This window comes from Pungitius pungitius, chromosome 13, assembly GCF_949316345.1.
Source record: "Pungitius pungitius chromosome 13, fPunPun2.1, whole genome shotgun sequence".
NCBI classification, from domain to species: Eukaryota; Metazoa; Chordata; class Actinopteri; order Perciformes; family Gasterosteidae; genus Pungitius; species Pungitius pungitius.
The window spans coordinates 11,311,153-11,329,720 of NC_084912.1; the positions used below are offsets into that span (position 1 = coordinate 11,311,153).

General features: G+C 43.2%; 2 protein-coding genes across 3 annotated transcripts; one reads left to right on the forward strand and one right to left on the reverse strand.

Annotated features, from left to right (window-relative positions):
- The first annotated feature begins 733 nt into the window (after positions 1-733).
- Positions 734-9,138, forward strand: LOC119213834 (fibulin-7). The gene is made up of 8 exons (XM_037464985.2): positions 734-1,093; positions 2,112-2,274; positions 3,590-3,766; positions 5,353-5,478; positions 5,557-5,694; positions 6,240-6,377; positions 6,774-6,912; positions 8,092-9,138. The coding sequence occupies exons 1-8, from the start codon at positions 1,019-1,021 to the stop codon at positions 8,462-8,464; spliced, it is 1,329 nt and encodes a 442-aa protein (XP_037320882.2). The 5' UTR covers positions 734-1,018; the 3' UTR covers positions 8,465-9,138.
- A 1,841-nt stretch (positions 9,139-10,979) lies between these two features.
- On the reverse strand, positions 10,980-18,269 carry tmem87b (transmembrane protein 87B). 2 transcript variants are annotated; one of them, XM_062566665.1, is made up of 19 exons: positions 18,047-18,269; positions 17,406-17,466; positions 17,225-17,316; positions 16,998-17,132; positions 16,817-16,879; positions 16,540-16,711; positions 16,221-16,282; positions 15,690-15,873; positions 15,505-15,604; positions 15,285-15,378; positions 15,066-15,139; positions 14,334-14,440; positions 14,190-14,248; positions 13,998-14,101; positions 13,835-13,908; positions 13,654-13,724; positions 13,400-13,452; positions 13,275-13,305; positions 10,980-12,554 (listed from the first exon to the last, which is right to left on the reverse strand). In XM_062566665.1, the coding sequence occupies exons 1-19, from the start codon at positions 18,194-18,196 to the stop codon at positions 12,513-12,515; spliced, it is 1,728 nt and encodes a 575-aa protein (XP_062422649.1). In that variant the 5' UTR covers positions 18,197-18,269; the 3' UTR covers positions 10,980-12,512. The 2 variants fall into 2 exon arrangements, with proteins under 2 accessions (XP_062422649.1, XP_062422648.1); XM_062566664.1 differs by lacking the exon at positions 15,066-15,139 and adding an exon at positions 14,752-14,825 and having other exon boundaries at positions 18,047-18,268.
- Positions 18,270-18,568: the final 299 nt, after the last annotated feature.

An 18,568-nucleotide genomic window follows, 5' to 3' on the forward strand; every position in this document is an offset into this window, starting at 1 on the left:
AAGCTGCATTTTCTATTGGCTCAAAACATTGTCAGTTATTTTCATCTGCAACAACAACGTAAAATACGCACAGCTATATTCTTTGTCAACGTTTAAATATACGAGTGTGTTTATTACGCAGTTACAACAGCTCGAGTTTATGACAGTTTTCAAGGCAAAAAAAGATCTTTCTCGAGTTTTTTTTTAGCGTCTACGTATTTCGACAGTCTCTCGGCCTCAGGCGCTCTGCAGTCTGTTATTAACCGCTAGGTGGCGCTCTGGTCCTACAAGACAAACTCTAAAATACTCGCTTGTAAAACTTTTGACAAACAGACATAATCCACGTCCGGTAGTGAGTAAAATTTCTATCAAATGACCGACTGTAAGCCTCAAAATTAATGTTGTTCTCATGGTCTACAAAAAAAATGTGCCTTAGGGGTCAGCGATAGCTATCAGTTTGAAACACGTGATTTTACGGGTAGATAAACGGTCACTTTCGGTGTCCACAGCCGAGTGTGTTACCGGCTTAACGAGCCTTAAAAAATCCCGAGGAAGATCTCATTTACAAAATACACGTCGTTTGAGTTTGTAAGGACAAATAAACAATTGTCCCCCACCCCCTTTAAAAAAAAACCTTTATTAACAAACATAATGAAATGCATATAATTCTCGTGATATTGACCAGGTGTAGTTAACTCTGTGGTAAACTGTCCTTGACAGAAACGTGGAGATGTGAGGAGAAAAACATCCACATGTTTGGGAGAATGTCGGTGGGAGGGATCGTTGGTGCAGGAAACGGTTAAAGCTCAGAGGCTGAACCTTCCGAGGGAGCAGATAAAGAGACGGGAGCGCATCTCTGTCCCAGACACCTGATGAGCATCCTCCCGACTCCTCACACAACGGGACACAACATCTCAGGAGATAATAGGAGGGGGGTTTATTTCGGGGGGCGGGGGGAGAGGGATTTCTACCGAAGCACCAAATGTTGGAGAACACCGACTGGGAACAGCATTACTTTATTTTCACTGGACTGTAAGAGATGGCGCTGTCTTTCCGACGCAGGTGTTTGCTGCTGCTGTGTTTGACCGCTGTCCACAGTGATGCTGCCGTCCAGGTAACAGCACTTTACAACAACTCACCTCACAGGACATTTATCTTATCAAATATCAAAATCCATTTTCTATATATCTTATCTTAACACTACTCTACTATCCCAAAAAGTAGCCAGTATTAATAATATTGTGTTTTACACGTCTTAATCCAGTTTATGGTGATTGTGTGGCCTGTGTTTGGGATCACAGGCTGCAGTTCCCACAGAGGAACAAATCTTTTATGCTTTTCCCAAAACGTTCCCATGGAGCATCTGGATATGAGTCCTTTGATGTCTTTGCCTGAAGCACAGCACTGTTTGAGTCCAAACTATGTTCATATTGTATGTTGATGTTTTGAAGCTAGTTATTCTTTGTGTTTGGCCCGACAAATGCGAGTGTACAGGAATGTAAGGTATGCTGCAGATACATTTTTTTCCAATAAGCACGTGATTAATAAACCTTTCTGCAAGGATTAGAGGCACTTTCTCTGAAGAAGTCTGTAATGGCTTGACAAACTTTCTCCCTCAAGTAACTGCTAGTGGCACCCATATTTATTTGAGTTTGCACATTTGTGAATCTCCAATGAGCATGTCCTATACCCCCATGCAAAATATACTGAAGAACAGCGTTTTGGACTGAGGTCACATTGACATCTGCCAAACAGCTTTTGTCCAGCTGTGTCAGCCACTAAACTTGTGATTTCAAGTGGAAGGAGGAGAAGAAGAGGGATGGTGGGCGTAGAATATCTCGCAGGAGTGCAATGATGTTTAAGGGAAGATAGAGCTCAATCGAGATCAAATAGAGTATAAAATGAAATGAATCATGGGGACGGCATCATGCAAATGTATTTATTCTAATATCAATGAACACTCTCTCTAACCATAACAACAATAATATGGGTTTAGGTTCAATTACGTCATCGTTCTCCACAGCCGCACATTCATGTTTGTTGAATATTTTAGGACCGGTGAAACCGAGGGAACCTTTTTTCCTGCGCTCATTTCCTTATTTCTGCTCACAGTGCTCATGCTTTATCCACAGACATGCATGGACAAGCATCAGGTGGTCGGGGTGCTTCGTCAAATGGAGAAGTTCCTGAAAGGCCAGGAGTTGCGTTTTACGGAAGGCCTCAGGATCATGAAGTCAAAGCTGGCAACACTCCAGAACTCTGTCTCCAAGTTACCTCAAGCTGACCAGTCAGCTGGTGAGTAATGATCAGATGACCTCCGCGCCGTTCCCCCTGACACCTGTCTGAAAAAAGGTATTCTGTCTTCAATATATATATTCTACATGAGTAGAACATTAATTGATAATCAAAAGGTAATACACATTCTTGAGGTACATGGTGTGAAAACAACTTACCGTTTTGTGAACTTTGCAAACACAAAGTATATAGTGGGCTGTAGCCCATGAATGAAATAGAGTTTTCCGAATGTCTGGTTATACAATTGACTGTTCCACATGCATGCACAATACGACTGAGCTTTGGTAGTTCAGTGAATGATTCTTCACCGAAAGAAAAAAAAGAAGATTCCAAAGAATACAGTTTGAAACAATAGGGAACACTAAATTGCCTGAAGTAAATCTTCAAACTGATTTCTTGTTAATAGAGAGCCAGATATTGCTTTTTCTTACAAATGCATCCAACAGCGCGAGGTCATCTCAGTTACCGAGCTGGATACCTGACAGGGGAAGTGGATTTGTGGAATTGTGTTGTTTGGCAGCAAACACTGAGGCCAATTTGTTAGTGATGGACCAGTGCAGTCTATAACTCTCCAGAGTACTTGGCAAGACGAGAGGAAGCAGATATTTTACATTTATACCAATAAAGGCTAAAAAAAATGAAAGGGCTGAAGTGAAATTATTGATACACCAGCTTTAAATGATCAGGATAAAGATTCCCAAATCTACATAAAAAAGCAAATAGATTGCAGAGTGAGATTGACAATAAATGCATTGATAAAATCGTATAGTTGATGATAACTTAATAATGTTTCCTATGTTGTCTGGGCCTTCACTGTATGCTTTGCTAGATACAATAGGTGCAAAAAAAAAACCATCCATCATAAGCACTTGACACAATGCTCAAGCTTAAGGGTGAGAAAAAGACACAATGAGCTCTCATTGTACAAGCTGGACATGATGGAGGTCTAGCTGCGTGACATTGATCCATCATAAAGTAAATGGTGGTTTTCACTCAAGGTTGAAAACATAGGAAACATTTTCTCCACCTGGGATTAGGCTCAATGTTATGACATGTAATAAGGTTCTATATTACACAAGCCTTAAACTTTCCAGCGTTGTAAAACAGCATGACATTTGGCTGCCGGCAAAATTCGGACTGATGATGGTTCCGAGCTGCCGTGCTGACTTTGAACGAGGCATTTGAACCGTCCTGTGCTCTGCCCAGTGACACGTGTGCATCCCCAGGGAGGGAATGCCAGAGGATGTCGGGAGGCTTACTCGGCATGTGACCAGCTTCCTCTCTCTCTCTCTCTCTCTCTCTCTCTCTCACACAGCTCCCACCACCTGCCCCACGCTGGAAGCCCCCGCCCACGGAACCAAGTTCGGCTCAAAGTATTTTCTCGGACATGAGGTCCATTTCACTTGTATCCCGGGCTACCACCTTGTCGGTTCTGCCACTCGTGTCTGCCGGGACAACGGCACCTGGACTGGCATCGGCGCCGTCTGTAACGGTGAGCAACATACAGGAGTCTCAACGGCGGATTTTTAACCATGTGTGACACCAGTGTTGCATTTGATTCAGGTGAGGAATGCGGCCTCACTTCAGCAGCTGCATGTTTTCATCACAGGATTAGGATCTATTCACCCCCCTCCCCTGGGACTTTCCACTACTTCTCTGATTTGGGTGTGTGAGTGTTTTGGGCCAGGAGGTGCTGAGCATTATTTACTGCTAGAGTAGAAATCCCTCGCACCAATTTGGGGCCGAAACAGACAGCGGCCCGGAAGCCAAGCTGAGCTCCTCACACACACACACACACACACACACACACACAGATAACGGGCAAAGAAAAGAAGCATTCTTCAGAGTGGCTGGTACTCCTCGGTGTACTGAATGAAGCCCTCGTTAAAATGGCATTAAATGTCTCGGGAACACAGGAAAACACCTGTACTGCATTCCACTGGGGGCTGCCGTACCCTCCAGGTTTCCACTCCTCCTGGAAACCAGTGGTTGGGCTACTGTAAGATAAACCTCAGCTCTTCTGCTCATGTTTCCCTGCTCCGTAGTCTCACTGGATGGGGTTAGGTGCAGACATTATATCCAGACCATCATGGTCTGATAGCACAGAAGTATGTTAAGCATGCTATTGATTGCCCGGTCAGCCTTTGCCGGTGGCACTCTTCCAAAAATTCCAAGTGGCGCTCTCGGGTTGAACATGTGCATACGTTTATTGACATTCATGCTTAAAATAACAGGAGAGGGCTCGACTCTGCACAGTATTATCGCAGGGTTTTTTTTCAGCCAGGCATAAGAAGTCTAAATTTAGTCATGCTTAAAAAGCAGTATTGTGAAAATATCAAGCCGAGTGCAATGGGCCTACTTCATGTTATGGCCCTGTGGTGGCTCCTGGGGAAGCCAAATAAACATTAAAGGAGTTGGTTTTCATACAGCAGACGCTGCTTCATTAATTCAACATCTACACAACTCTAAGCGGTGATATATTATGAATACGATTTAGCTTGTAACCCCTTGTTGTTACAACAGTTTGCGTTTCTCATACTTATTCTTCCAAGTGGTTGTATTTAGTTACTCACTTATACAGGATCATCATAAAATGTGTTTCACAAAGCCTTAACGCTGTGGATAAAACATTCCTCCATAGACTCACAAGAACATTGTTAACATTGAAGAAAGAGATGGATTTTACTGCCTTACTCTTTAGTCCTTCCTATAAGATTTTATAAAGATAACAACAAATACTAACTTGTGCATTTCATACTAAAGTAGTTTTTGGGTCAAAAGTTGTTGTCAACCCACTGATCACTACTTTCTATACCTGCACAAACAGACAAGAACCTCAGCCTGAGGCAAAGATAAAAAGGTGTTTTCATAGATGATATTCTATGACAACAAATGTCGAAGGGAGCATCAGGATTGATGAAAAAAGTCACCCCAGAAATATGTACCTCAGAAGGACTTATCTCCTCATGAGCCTTTGATGTTTGTGCACCACACAGATGAAAACAGCCGATTTGAAAGAAGCTGTATGTTTCTTTAAAAAAAGTTGGCCACAGTGATTATTCTCTCCTGCACCCACAGATATAAGTGAGTGTGCAAGTAATCCCTGCCAAAATGGAGCTACCTGTGTGGAGGGTGTTAACCAGTACAAATGCACCTGCCCCCAGAACTGGAGTGGCTCCCACTGTCAGCACCAAACGCAGACAGGTGAGTACCGCAAACACCTGAGAGACTCTTTGTTTACTTTCTTTTTAGCTCACCAAGATCTCCCCCCCCCCCATGCAGCACCACCTGAGTGGAGCGTCATGAATGATCCAGCATTCAGCCGGAGACCTCGCTGTGCCCAGGTGAACAGAGCCCAACACTGCAGCTGTGATGCGGGCTTTCACATGAGTGGCACCTCGGACAAGAGCATCTGTCAGGGTGAGCCGTCAATTATTATAACCATGTGCTCCCAAGTTGATCCCTGATGAGGAAGTTGTCGCTTTCGCTGCTTCTGCTCACAGGGAAGCCAGCTCGGCTACACAGCAGGTTGCTTAATGCCAACTCAGCAGGACAAATGGGATAGCGTTGGTTTAAGGGATTGTAATGCTGAAAAGATCCCAGAGTACCAAATCTTGTACTTGAAATCTGAAGGATCAGTGTGTGACAAACAAAATAATCCTCTTGAGAGGCTACAAGCTGATTAGCATCCATTTAGGGCACAGTTCAGTTGCTTTTAAGATGTAACTGGTTGAGTATTATTTGTGTTTTCAACACGTTGCCTCAGATTCTAAAGGGAAAATCTGATGGACTTTAATACTGATGATAACCTGAGGGCCAGAGACAACATATTGTGGTACCTCCTGTGTGTGTTTTAAACACTACCTACAGCCCCCTACCTCCTGAGTTACTCTTAAGGGGAAGACTGCTTTCTGACATGTTCCCAGAATGCATCTCTTTTTTTGTTTCCACCTCTCTCCCGACAGATCTAAACGAGTGTGAGGTGTACCGGCTAAACAGGGGAGGGAAGCTCTGCGCACACGAGTGTGTGAATGTCCCGGGCTCGTTCCACTGCGCCTGCCCCAGTGGCTACAAGCTGCTCCCAGATGGGCGGAGCTGTGAGGGTGAGTGACAAGAAGGAAAGAGGACAAAGGCCCATTCACAGAGCCCTGGCTACAGCCCAGGCTGAGTATGTAGAGGAATACCTGGGACTGAGAGAGAGGAGCCTGTAGCAATGAGCCTTTCAGTTTCTACCGAGGTGTCTGGCTGCCCCGAAGAACCTCGTTACCACTTTAATTTGCACCCCTGAAGCTTGCAGTGCGAGCCAGTGGAATGAGTGAGCTCACCCTTTCCCAGCAGAACGGATCTTTAGGACTTGAGACTAAACTAAAAACCCAAATAAACAAACGCGGCGCAGCACCCCCTGCTCAGACTGTGGTAACCAGGAAGCAGGGAGGCAGTCTGGCAAGCCTCTCTACCCGCTCCTCACTCCTACGTGCCCCCGCTGTTTTGTCTTCCAGATGTGGACGAATGTTTAACCCAGCAGCACAACTGTAGCCGGGGGACGACTTGCATCAACACGGGGGGTGACTTCCTGTGCGTCGACCCAGAGTGTCCCCGTTCCCATGGCAACATCAGCTACGTCAGGACATCTCCCTTGTAAGTGGACAGACCGCACACTCCGTTGACGAAAAATGACCCAGGATCAAAGCTCAACTTTTAAATGATAGGAAATCTGATCCGACCGTGAGACACCAATGGGCTGATGGAGGACATTTTGACTTTGAAACAAAACAGATCATTGGTGTGTTCATGTGTGCAGGTAATGCATGCGCGTACACGTGGTTGTACAGGTTAGGATATATGTATCCACTGTCATTGACGAGGTGTTACAGACTTAAAGCTCACCCGCTCAGACACATGAGGGGAAATTCAGTTGTCATACAATTTAAGACAAAGAAGGCAATATTTCAAAATGGTTGAAATAACATTAAACCTGACATTGTAGCTGCTGAGAATCGGACTTATGCAGCAATACAACTTTACCAAACTAGTTTGTAGGAGTCAAACGCTTTAGACTATACCTGTTAAACATCCACTACAGTTAACCCACTGACCTCCCGCTTCTACTTTGACCTGCTGCAATTGCTGTAGTAGTAGTAGTAGTAGTAGTACTGGTAATAGTAGTTTTTGCAGTGATGCTCCCAGATTTGAATGTTATCATAGTAGAAATGACAAAATAGGGTTGAGCGAAAAATAACAAATGCTCTTTTTCTCCTTGAACATTGAACACTGTGTCCTGGCCAAATTTCTGCAGAAATTCTAACATTTATCTACATATTTGCCAAGTCATCAGCGAGCTGACTCATTGAAGACCTTGAAACAAAGTTCTGTTTAATTTTACTGAACCATCAATGTGGGGAACTACTGCTCCCGTGACAGCAAATGGGCTGAATAAACTTTGGAAAGCACTTTTAACGAGGGAAAAAGCAAAGAATCCAGAAAAGACTAAGTCCCCATATCGTAACATTATGCAGGTTTTCAGATGTAGTTTTTAGATGTACCACACAGGAAAAAAAGGTCACCGCTTTCTATGCTCCAACATTTCGGGGGCACATGACCTCATATGTACTGTGTGCATGTGTGTCACTTCTCCTTCGCCACAAAGAGGCACTTATAAAAAAACTGTTATGTAATCGTTTTCTCACTGACATAATGGCTGCATTACATGACAGCTGCCAAACGCACAGAGAGTGGAAAACAAGCAGCACTTTGTCCTGTATAGCCCCCCGCCACCCCCCCACTGCTCACGCTAGTTGCTGCCTTGCTGTCCCACAGTCAGTGTGAGAGGAACCCCTGCCCCATGGACAGCAGATCCTGCCACATGGCTCCCAAGACCGTGTCCTTCCACTACCTGTCTCTCACCTCCAACCTGAAGACTCCTGCCACGCTTTTCCGCATGGCGACCGCCGCCGCCCCGGGGCGCACCGGGCCGGACAGCCTGCGATTCGGCATTGGGGGCGGAAACACCCGCGGCATCTTTGTCATGCAGCGCTCCGACAGGCAGACCGGGGAGCTGATCCTGGTTCAGCAGCTGCGCGGGCCGCTGGAGGTCAGCGTGGACGTGGACATGTCCGAGTACAGCGACCGCACCTTCCAGGCCAAGCACGTGGCCAGGGTTAATGTTCTGGTCTCACCGTACAGCTTCTGAGGGGAAGGAGGAGGACGTCGGACAAGCAGAGGAAGAGGAGCGGAGGAAGAGTTAGTTATTGGCACAAGTTTTCCGATACTGTTTCTTCTCCCCTCACCAGAAAGAGTGACACAGTGACAAGCCAATATTAATCAAGCAGTTATAATACGAGTACCAATTCACAGGAAAACATATCATAGATCCTTCTTTCATAGTATGAGCTTTGACTGAGTGTGTTTGAGTGTTGGGTTGATGTTGTCCATCACAGAGCATGTTTGTAGCTCAGGGTCAGGCGCGGGCCTGATGCACTGCCCTTGCTTTGTTGATGATAAATTCCTTATAAGACTTTAGTGCTCTTGAGGCTCTAATTTATTGGAAATATTATTGCTGTTTTTTACATTGTAACATACTGTACGCCACATCATATACTGTATATTTGTTTTTGTTGTTTTGTACTAGCTTACTTTGTTTAAGCACCATCCCTTATACTAAAGGAGTTGTGTTTCTATACAGTAGATGGAGTCCTGAGCATATTTCCTTTATTACTCATATTTTGTACGTTATCCAGAAATCGTATATTCAGATAACTGTTGATTTGGCAAGCTTGCAAGTGCACTACACAATTCATCTGGAATTTTAATTTTCTCTACATAACTGAAATAAAGTTGGTCTAAATTTCAGTATTTGTTATAAATACCTCACTTGACACTGAACAGTGTGCTATTAACTGTCCTTGTGGCTGTTCTGATTTTCCTTCCGCAGTCTTCTACCATTATGAGTGGCTTTTAATGAAGGAAATTCAAACCAACGCATACGTGATGAATGAACGCTGGGACTGGATGGATGAAAGGTTAAGAGAGAAAGAATGTGTGCTTCATAACATAGAGACAATACGAGCCAAAAGAGCATTTTCCCAATGTCTCCGAAACAAACAGCGTTTTATATTTGACTTTAATCCCAGAAACAGTAACGGTTTGAAAACACATCTTCGTGTGTCAACGTGTCGGAGAAAGGAGACACTAATGTCCACCACATGTGTGCTCTTAACTCTGTCCTCCTCTCACGTCTCCATCCAGCGGTTGACATAGCATTGAGAGAGCTGAGCGCCTCCAGCAGGTTAGTGGATGGTGAGAATAGAAACACCCTTAACGGCAGTTGTTTCCCTCGGTAACCGTACCGGGAGGCTTTCACATGCCGGCCTTTGTTTCCAGACTTGTGCTGGGGCTATTCGTTGTTTCACCCATTCTGAGGCAGCAGGATTTATTGCCAGAGCGAATTGGAGAGCACTGAGCTACATAACACAAGCCATTTGCTGGAAAGTAACAAAACAAATATACAGCGAGGGCCCTGAAGGAACGCCAGCGCACAGTGTGGTTTACACTGCTTTCAAGTCAGAGTCATAGAAACACTCTGTGGAAGCTCCTTCTTTGTGCTTCTGGTGACTTTAGTGCATGTGGAGTAATAACAGATGCAATAATAGAAACACAAGGTCATTGATACAGGCAAATATTCAAAGGCCAACACAAAATAGCAACTTGATGAAGCTTATGATTATGTGTTTTTGAAACTTTAAGAACTGATGGCATTCCTTCCTCTGTCCTTGGTGTTGGTAAATATCTGTTTGGTGACCAATTCAAGATTCAGTTGCAAATGGTGAAGTACTGTTTTTTGGGGGGAATTTATTAAACCTTTAGCTGCAGTATATACAACATTGTGCAGAAACCTATTGTTTGCCTATTCAAGCACAAAAACAGAAATGATAATGAAGTGATACAGCATGCACACTTTGAATCTACGTGTGGCTCTCTATCTAAACACATTGATCCATGTTGACTAGTGTAGAAAGAAAGCCACTATATATGGTTTTTACTGTACTTGTATTTTCCAGGAGACGGGATGGCATGCCTGTGTTTTTTTTATGTGGGACAAATAATGGAAAGAAATTTCAAACTATGTGAAGGTACAGGGAAGCAGAATAAATGCCTCTGATTTTAAACTGACCCAACATTTTACATATTATATTATTTCTGGTTGGTTAATTCAGTCCTATTATTAATGCAGACAAATAGGATCAATGTCAACAAGAAAACACCAAAATAAAATGTATGTAAGGTATATAGAGGTTGAGATGGAGGATCTGGGTCTCTGGGGCCAGGTTTCTTAAAATGAGGTTTGTCTCCGCAACAAAATCATGATTGTACATTTGATTGATTGATTGATTGGTATTTTAGACCAAAATACGGCAGTATAGACCTTTGTCTTCGTTGATGGAAAAGGGTACAAACTAACCCAGCATCTGGTATAAAGTGTTGTCCATGGGACTCCAATGTTATCCTTTCGGTCACAGACCACTTTTAATCTCATGTGGTTTTAGCGCTCTCAGTGAAAGGGAAAACTGGGTTAATATCTTCATATCGTAACGACTGCGTGGGCGTTGTGTGAAAAAAAGTCCTTCAAATTCATCTTAAATCTGGCATTTGAATAACAGCTTTGGAGACACATTTGTTAATTAATGCAGCAAAAATAACAATCAAAGTAAAATATGTATTTTTTATTTCCAAATACTGAAAATCACAGACAAAGAAACTAACAGTCTTCTGTGTAAGTGTTAATATTGAAACTGAGTGGGAACCCTTCCTGAGTAGGAAGATTGAAGGAAACTGCTGGTATGAAACATTTAAGCCCAGTTCTTCATGACACTCGAGAGGAAAAAACGACTCATATTATCCAGACACAGCTCTACCTGTGGAATTACGCAATAACAGGAATCAGGCAATACCCATCTGTACAAATAATCAAGGTCCAGGTGCAGGTGTCGTTTTATATTACTAGACAATTTGCCAGCAAAAGCGCAATCATTCCAGTTTTCCGACAAATACAAAAACTGAATAACATTATAAACCCAGTCGATTGGCCGTAAAACTCACTCAAAATGAAAATGTTACATTTTCCGAAACTACACTAACAAAACCATGTGGGCAGACAATTTCAGAAAACAAAATATTAAGACATGAAACATGACTTCACAGTGCCTGTGATACCATCAAAATTATATTTTTTAAAGAATAGCAACACAAAACAAGCTGCAGTTTGTCATTGAACTAACTGAATGGATCGTAGACACACAAGAGTAAACATGAACACACTCTGGAACAACTTATAAGTACACTTGAAACACAAATAAATAATTAATTTATTGAACTCCATGTCGACATACAAACGTTATATTGCTCCTTATTTTAGAACACACAAAACGTAAGATTGTACATATGACCCAATTTTACATTTCTGAAGGTTGTGGTTCACCCTCGAACACTTTTCCACCGATACTGAGGATGCGTTCAACTAGCAGGCCTCATTCAGGAACTACATGTAGGCAAAGATTTCAACTTCAAAGTGCTTAAAAGAGAAATGTTCTATTTAAAGTATAGATCAATGTGATTTTTGCATTTCAGATTTTAATTACAGTGGGAAAGTGTGTGTATATATATATATATATATATATAAAAATCCTGTTTAGGATTAATTAATAAACAAATTTAAGTTCACCTGTCTAATATCTTAAATAAACCATTACTGCATTAAATTAGTTTCCCATCATAAATAATCATTTTGTTTTATAACAACAAACAAACCAAAAACATGGAGATACCCACAAGAAGAACGTTCAAGCATCAGGGCCACAACGCTCTGATAACAGAAAGGAACATTCTAGAAATAAATACAGCACTTCATAGAAAATGAAAAAAACACCTCTTTGGAAAGAAAGGCTCAAAACTGATCACAATCAGGAAAACAGTGAGCCACTTGGTCAGTGAAAAGACAGTTTTCCTCTGGTCGAGTCCTTTTCTCTTGAGTAGTTGAGGAAATTCGCAAAGCTCCCCTAAATTGTGACCTGCACCACCCTGCGCAGTAGAAGCTGTATGTGAAGGGCCCTAAAAAAATAAAATAAAATAACAGCACTCCGTCATCACCTCCGCCCGCCCGGAGATCCTGGAGAAAACTCTGCTGCAGACGCAGAGTCAAAGACGTTTGCCATCTTCTGCCTCTTCTCTGGCAATGCTCTGCCTCACTCCAGCTTCGACATCTCATATCTGGTCGTCATGATTTCCTGCAAAATAATATTCAAAACGTGAAGTAAAACCCTTTGTCCGGGCTATTCAGAAATCTCCTGAATAAACAACAACGATATTCTAGCATGTTGTTATTCAAACAGGGGAAGACAAACACAAGCTGCTCATTTCTAGCCAGACGAAATGAAAAGGGCAGATTGTGCAGGCTGCTGGCGGGTTAGTTGCACTCGTGACCTCACCCAGCTGTGATACGGCATGGTGCTAAAGGGTCAGGGGCCACGGCCCAGGCGGTGGAAAGAGCACGTTGTCACCACTAGCTGGCAGGGCGAGCGGACCCGTTAAGACTGGGTGCAGCCACTCTTTAAGTGGCGAGCATTTGCCTTACCTACAAAGACCCAAAGCGCCTTGTTACAGTCACTGAACTGTGATCGGAAAATCCTCCTTTGGGGGAGTCGTTTAGCGAGCAGTTGGTATACGCATGAGTTCAAGGGACGTAGGTAGGTATGAACACAACATATCCATAAAAGCCCCAAAAGAATTCACTGTGGGACCCGAAGTCACTCCCCATTTCCATTTCTTCACCGGTGCAGTAACTCTAGAATGAGTCCCAAATGAGCATCTAGCAGGGCTTTCTCTCTTGGCATTCATGGACTAGGTTACTCATCTCCACATATGTACACCAGCTGTTTCTGGTTGAAGAAATAAGGTGTGTGAATCCTGTTATTATATATATTTATAGATTCTAAAGTAATTTGTACCTCGTCTGAGTCGAGCAGGACTGGTAGAGCTCTGCAGATACAAAAGAGACTTTATTAGAATCACACATGTTTTTTATGAAAACATCTTGCCGGGTTATTAAATATAAACTTGATAGGATGCTTACACATCCGTGAGAGAGCTCGGAATGTTATCCTCCACCCACTTCAAGTCTTCCTCCTTTGAAAGTGGGAAAAAAACAAGTCTGAATAAGTGAAAATACTGCCATCTGCTGAAATGCGTGACACTTCTACAGCGGCATTCCCTAAACATGGACAGCTATTCTTATCAAAGATGCAATGTTTTGTAAAATAATCCACATTGAATTAAACCAATTAAACAGAACTATTCCAAAGCAAGAGTGCCGGTTGTGTTACTCACTGGATTTATTTCTGCTGGCTTCACTGTACCATTGGCATCAATCTTAGAAGCTCTCAACTTTATGCCATCCGCTGTGAAGAAAAATAGCCATTGGAAAGAATTATGAAATGCGTCATGAAGCACAGTTAGACACTCAAAAATGTTTGCAGTGTACTGGACTAAGCAGCACTTCGTATCGTACCAATGTTTGTAGAGGCCACGAATTCCTCAATCTCCTCATCGTCAGAGTCGTCAATGAGGGGTGTGAAAGCATACCTGTGGACAAGCCGGATCAAGAGATCAATAACAAACGCGTCCAGTTCTATTCGGGTCTGTGAATGAAATAGTCCCAACGTACAACTTGCCTTTGGTTGTTTGCCGACGGCCTCCATAAAAACATGATAACGAACAGAATGACGGAGAATAAGAACCTCCAGAAGGCATCTTCCACCCACAGCTCAATCCAGTCCTTTACCAAAAAAAAGAGCCAGAAATCAATCACATGTTCATAAAACAATGTAACGTAAATACCGATGAATGTGCCAAACCATACTCACAGACTGGCAATCTGCAAGCCGGAATTTCTTTGCTATCCAACCCATGAAAATGATGGACGCTGAAGGAAAGAAGGAGGCACGTTTGAAACAACTATGTGTGTTTTTACGCCAATTTTCAATATTATGACTGAAGGGTCCACTCACCAATGACAGCAAATATCAGTGTGTTTGTGAAGTGCCTGTACAGAGACAACTTGACAGGGTTTTTCCTCAGCTTTAGAGTCTTGATGGTTTGTGCAAGGCTGACAAAGATGTTCGTGGCAGTCAAGGTAAATGCGGGGCAGAAACTAAACACTAGGACCTATAACCTTAACACAATTACACATACACACACAAACACCTTTTTCCTCAAGAGACAGAGTCACATAAATCTAGCCACATACCAGCTTTAGGTTGAGATGGGTGATTTAAATGAATGATAATGAAACACAGAGATGAAACAGTCGTATTAAGCAATATAAATAATGAATACAATTGATGATGAATGCAGTTGTTTTTGTGTGAAGGAGCCGAGGCACAGAAGGGAACCACGTAGGGAAAGGTTGCGGGTGCACAAAAGGATATCCACCAGCATAGAGAGGAGTCAAGCAGAGCCAGGGGAATGTTGGCCAGAAGGGCCAGGTCAGAGTCTTTCGCCTATGAGGGAGAGCCGAGCAGGACCAAAGGGCACGAGGAAGAGGAGAGAGAGGACAGCACGGCCGGTAAAATATGGAAACATTCACCAAAGGGACAAAGAAGACACTAGAAATTAAAGCCAACCTAATGGCAAGAAAACCCGGTCACCTAACCACTTAAATAACAAGTATGACTCTGCTGTTAGGAGACGGTAGAATAACCGTTGCTTATTGATGCGTCTGTGGAGTACACTGGAAGGATATGAACCAGATGGCGCAGGAGTCAAAAACAGCCAGAACAATTGCAGTAATGAGAGCGGGGCCATTGTCTCGACTCTATTTGCCCCCCCGGACAGATTAAGAAAATACACAGATAGTGATGTGAGTTTTAAGTCAAATGATTTACCATCAGTCTTCCTCGAGTTCAGTTTTTTTATCGAACACATTTCCATTTATTCTTTATTGAATAATCGCAACTCACCCCAGTAATCCTCAGGACACCTTCAATACTAGCAAAGGAAAAGTAGAGGATTCCAAGTCCAACGACTCGGTGCATTACTTGCCCCAGTCGAGGCCTAAAATAATACAGAGAAAAAGTAAACTTAGAAGAAAAAAAAAAATCAATTGCCTGATGTGTTTGTGCAACAATTTGCTTTTGAATCAACTAAGAAGTGGAAGCGTTGTGTTTCATGTGGACATACTTCACGATGCCGTAGCCGAGGCTGACGATGATGACGAGCAGTCGAGCCAAAGTCCTCTTGAGGGCAGAGACCAGCTCGGCAAAGATCAGCAGGCCCGGGGCTGAAGTGCAACAGAGAAGGGGAATGAATTACATTTACAAAACGTCTTACTATCTCAGTGGTAATGAGGCTCTGGAGACACTCACAAGCAGAGCCCACAGCGTTGGTATTTTCATACTCGGCACAGAAGACCGCTTTTTCCACCATGCCGAGGAATATGACCCCAGCTATCCAGAACTGGATCCTCAGCAGATCCTTCCAGTAGCACGCTGCCCAGATGAACCACAGCAGGGCGTAGAAGATGTACACTACGCACATCACCATGTAGAACTACACGCAGAGACAGGGGTTAGTTTAGAAACACATAAGGAAGCAGGCATCCCACATATTTTGCAGACTTCCTATTTCAGCGTGATTTGCTCGGATTGGGGGTCACATGTTGTTCAGGAGTTTATGAAATAATACCTTGGTCAGATCAGAGCTTATTGTATTGTATTTTGAGTGAACTGTCCCTTTAAAGCAGCGGCCAAAATCTTTTGACTCTGTTTAGTCACTGCTAAGATTAACAAACCAAAAACACCGCCCCCATGGCCACATAACATTAATGCAAGTACCAGTACATATTTTGCTCAAATTTATGTTGCTGCAACTTAAATCACCAAAGGTTATTTACTCACGATCATTAGAGGCCATTCTGTGATTGAAATGTAGCCATGGCTGCCTTTCATCATCACATCAACTGGAAAAAAAAATCCAAACATTAGACAAATATTCACATTTGCTCATTAACATGATTTATTTTAAGTTTTGAAAAAGGGACACTAGTTTTGAGTGAGAAACAGTTAAGCATGGATGAGTCAGCTTCAGATTAGGGAAGTCAATTTTGCAAGTTAATGCACCACAAACAAAAGGAAACAATAAACCTGGTATGGTGTCTACATTCATCACAAAATATTTTAGTTGCATATGGTTTATGAGTAAAGAAAATGGTCTCACGTGTTAAATTCCAGTTGGCATTCGGTTTACTGGACACAATCTTTACAACCAGCACGTAAGGCCCGTCCCTCCATGTTGTGGCGATGACGTTGTCTTGGATATTTGCACTGCTTTTGTTGGCATTGCTGCTGGTGTCGTACTCCTCTCTAATCGACCAGGTGTCTTTCTCATCCTGTAGTATCATAAAAGTGGTGAGGTGTTTATTATTAATTTGTGTGCAAGCAGTATAATGCTAAACCAAACATTGAGTACTGTCTCATTGTGTATAATGAGTTACTTTTCTTATAGGCACTTCCCCCTCAACCGGCAGAGTGACTGTTTGTGGCACTGCCTTGGCTTTCTGAAAATTACAGACAGTTAGCAGATGATGCAGGATAATAAATGCATAATAAATGTGTGGTTGCATGCGAGAGAGCGCGAGGGAGAGAATACTGAGGAGAGTAATGAAACAGACCTACTTTGAGCATTGGAAAGGAGCGCTGTCCATCATCACATTTGATGGGACTGTGTATGTGCTCGATGTACTCCCCTTGGCCGAGGGGATTAGGATCCAGGCCCTCCCCGCGACTCAGAGCGGTTCTCTCGTACATTTCCTTCAGACAATGACAGTCATCTTTCAGAAACAATAAAGGCTAAACCGACAAACTGTCAGATAATTGGCATCGCATCAAGCTTATGTACTTACTTCAATATTGTTGAAATCATTGTGACACGGGTAGTATTTTAAATACCAGTGAATAGAAAAGGACACCTCCTCAGGACAGCCAAAACGCACGACTAAAAGATCAGGACAGTGGTGTTAATTATACACAAGAGACGAGGGAAGCGCTCTAATTAAGTCATTAACCCTTATTGTGATGCCTTACCTTTCAATTCAATGTCTGTGTCTTTATACATGGATTTTCTTAACAGCAGTGGTCTTGAGGTCTGCAGGATATATAATCAATCTGTGAGCCTGAATGACATGCATTATGTTTGAAGTGATTCAGTATCAGGGAGGGATGGGCTCGGGTCAGGTGATTAAGAAACTGTAATATTGTTCATAATATCTGTAACAGACTCGTGGCCTCTCGAGGCTGCACCCTGCCACTCAGTCAGCAACTACATATAGAGACACGCATAACAACACGGGGAATCCGAAACTTCTCGATACTTAAATTATTGATCAAGAATGTCAGGCAACTGTGTCTTAGAGAGAGAGACCCCGAAAGACAGAGAGAGAGAGAGAGAGTTAACTTTCTATGTAGCCAGCTAGTTAGCTCACTGCTAACCCTTTTCCACTAACTTGGGTGCATACTACTTAGCTAACAACAATCTGACCTGAGGATTAGGGAGACACCGTCCCAGTGGAAAGCTGTTGACGCGACACGATTGACGCAGGGACGGATTAGCCGGAGGAGCGAACCCACGGCGCGCGGCTGGTAGCGAGCCAGCATAACGAGGCTAACGTAGCTAACGCTAGCTCACCGGCTGCGGCTGTTATCGGCTCTTTCGGTAAAACACTCACATTCACAACTGTGATTTTCCAAAGGCCAGTCTCGGGTGCTGCGTCAACTGCGTCTATGGTGCTGAGTAGAACAAAAAAAAGCGCAGCCCAGGGGTAGAGAACGTCTCTGGTCGGACAGCTCCACGTCCTCATCCTGACAGCAGCAGCCATGTCGGTGCGGGAGTGAGCGCCGCTCCCCGGCAGGGGGCGCCGTGGCCCGCCGGAGAAAACCCGTAGCGCCGTTCCCGGAGTGGACTTCGAGCGCTTTATTACAGAAACACGTGGCTAGATTGATCTGGTGGTTACAGGTCACGGGGTTACGTGTGAGACTCTATCGCAGACATAAGGATGAACTGTGCACGTCGATTTGTTGCATAAAGTCAATGGAATTGTAAAGGTCAGTCGAAACTGATCAATGCAAATCCAAAAGATGCAAAGACAACCTACCCCTTTATTTTACTGACCACTATCATTGAATTTCTCTAATTCAGTCTCTAGTTGGGATCTATGTGTATACCTGGTTAAGTTAAAGTTATTTCTATT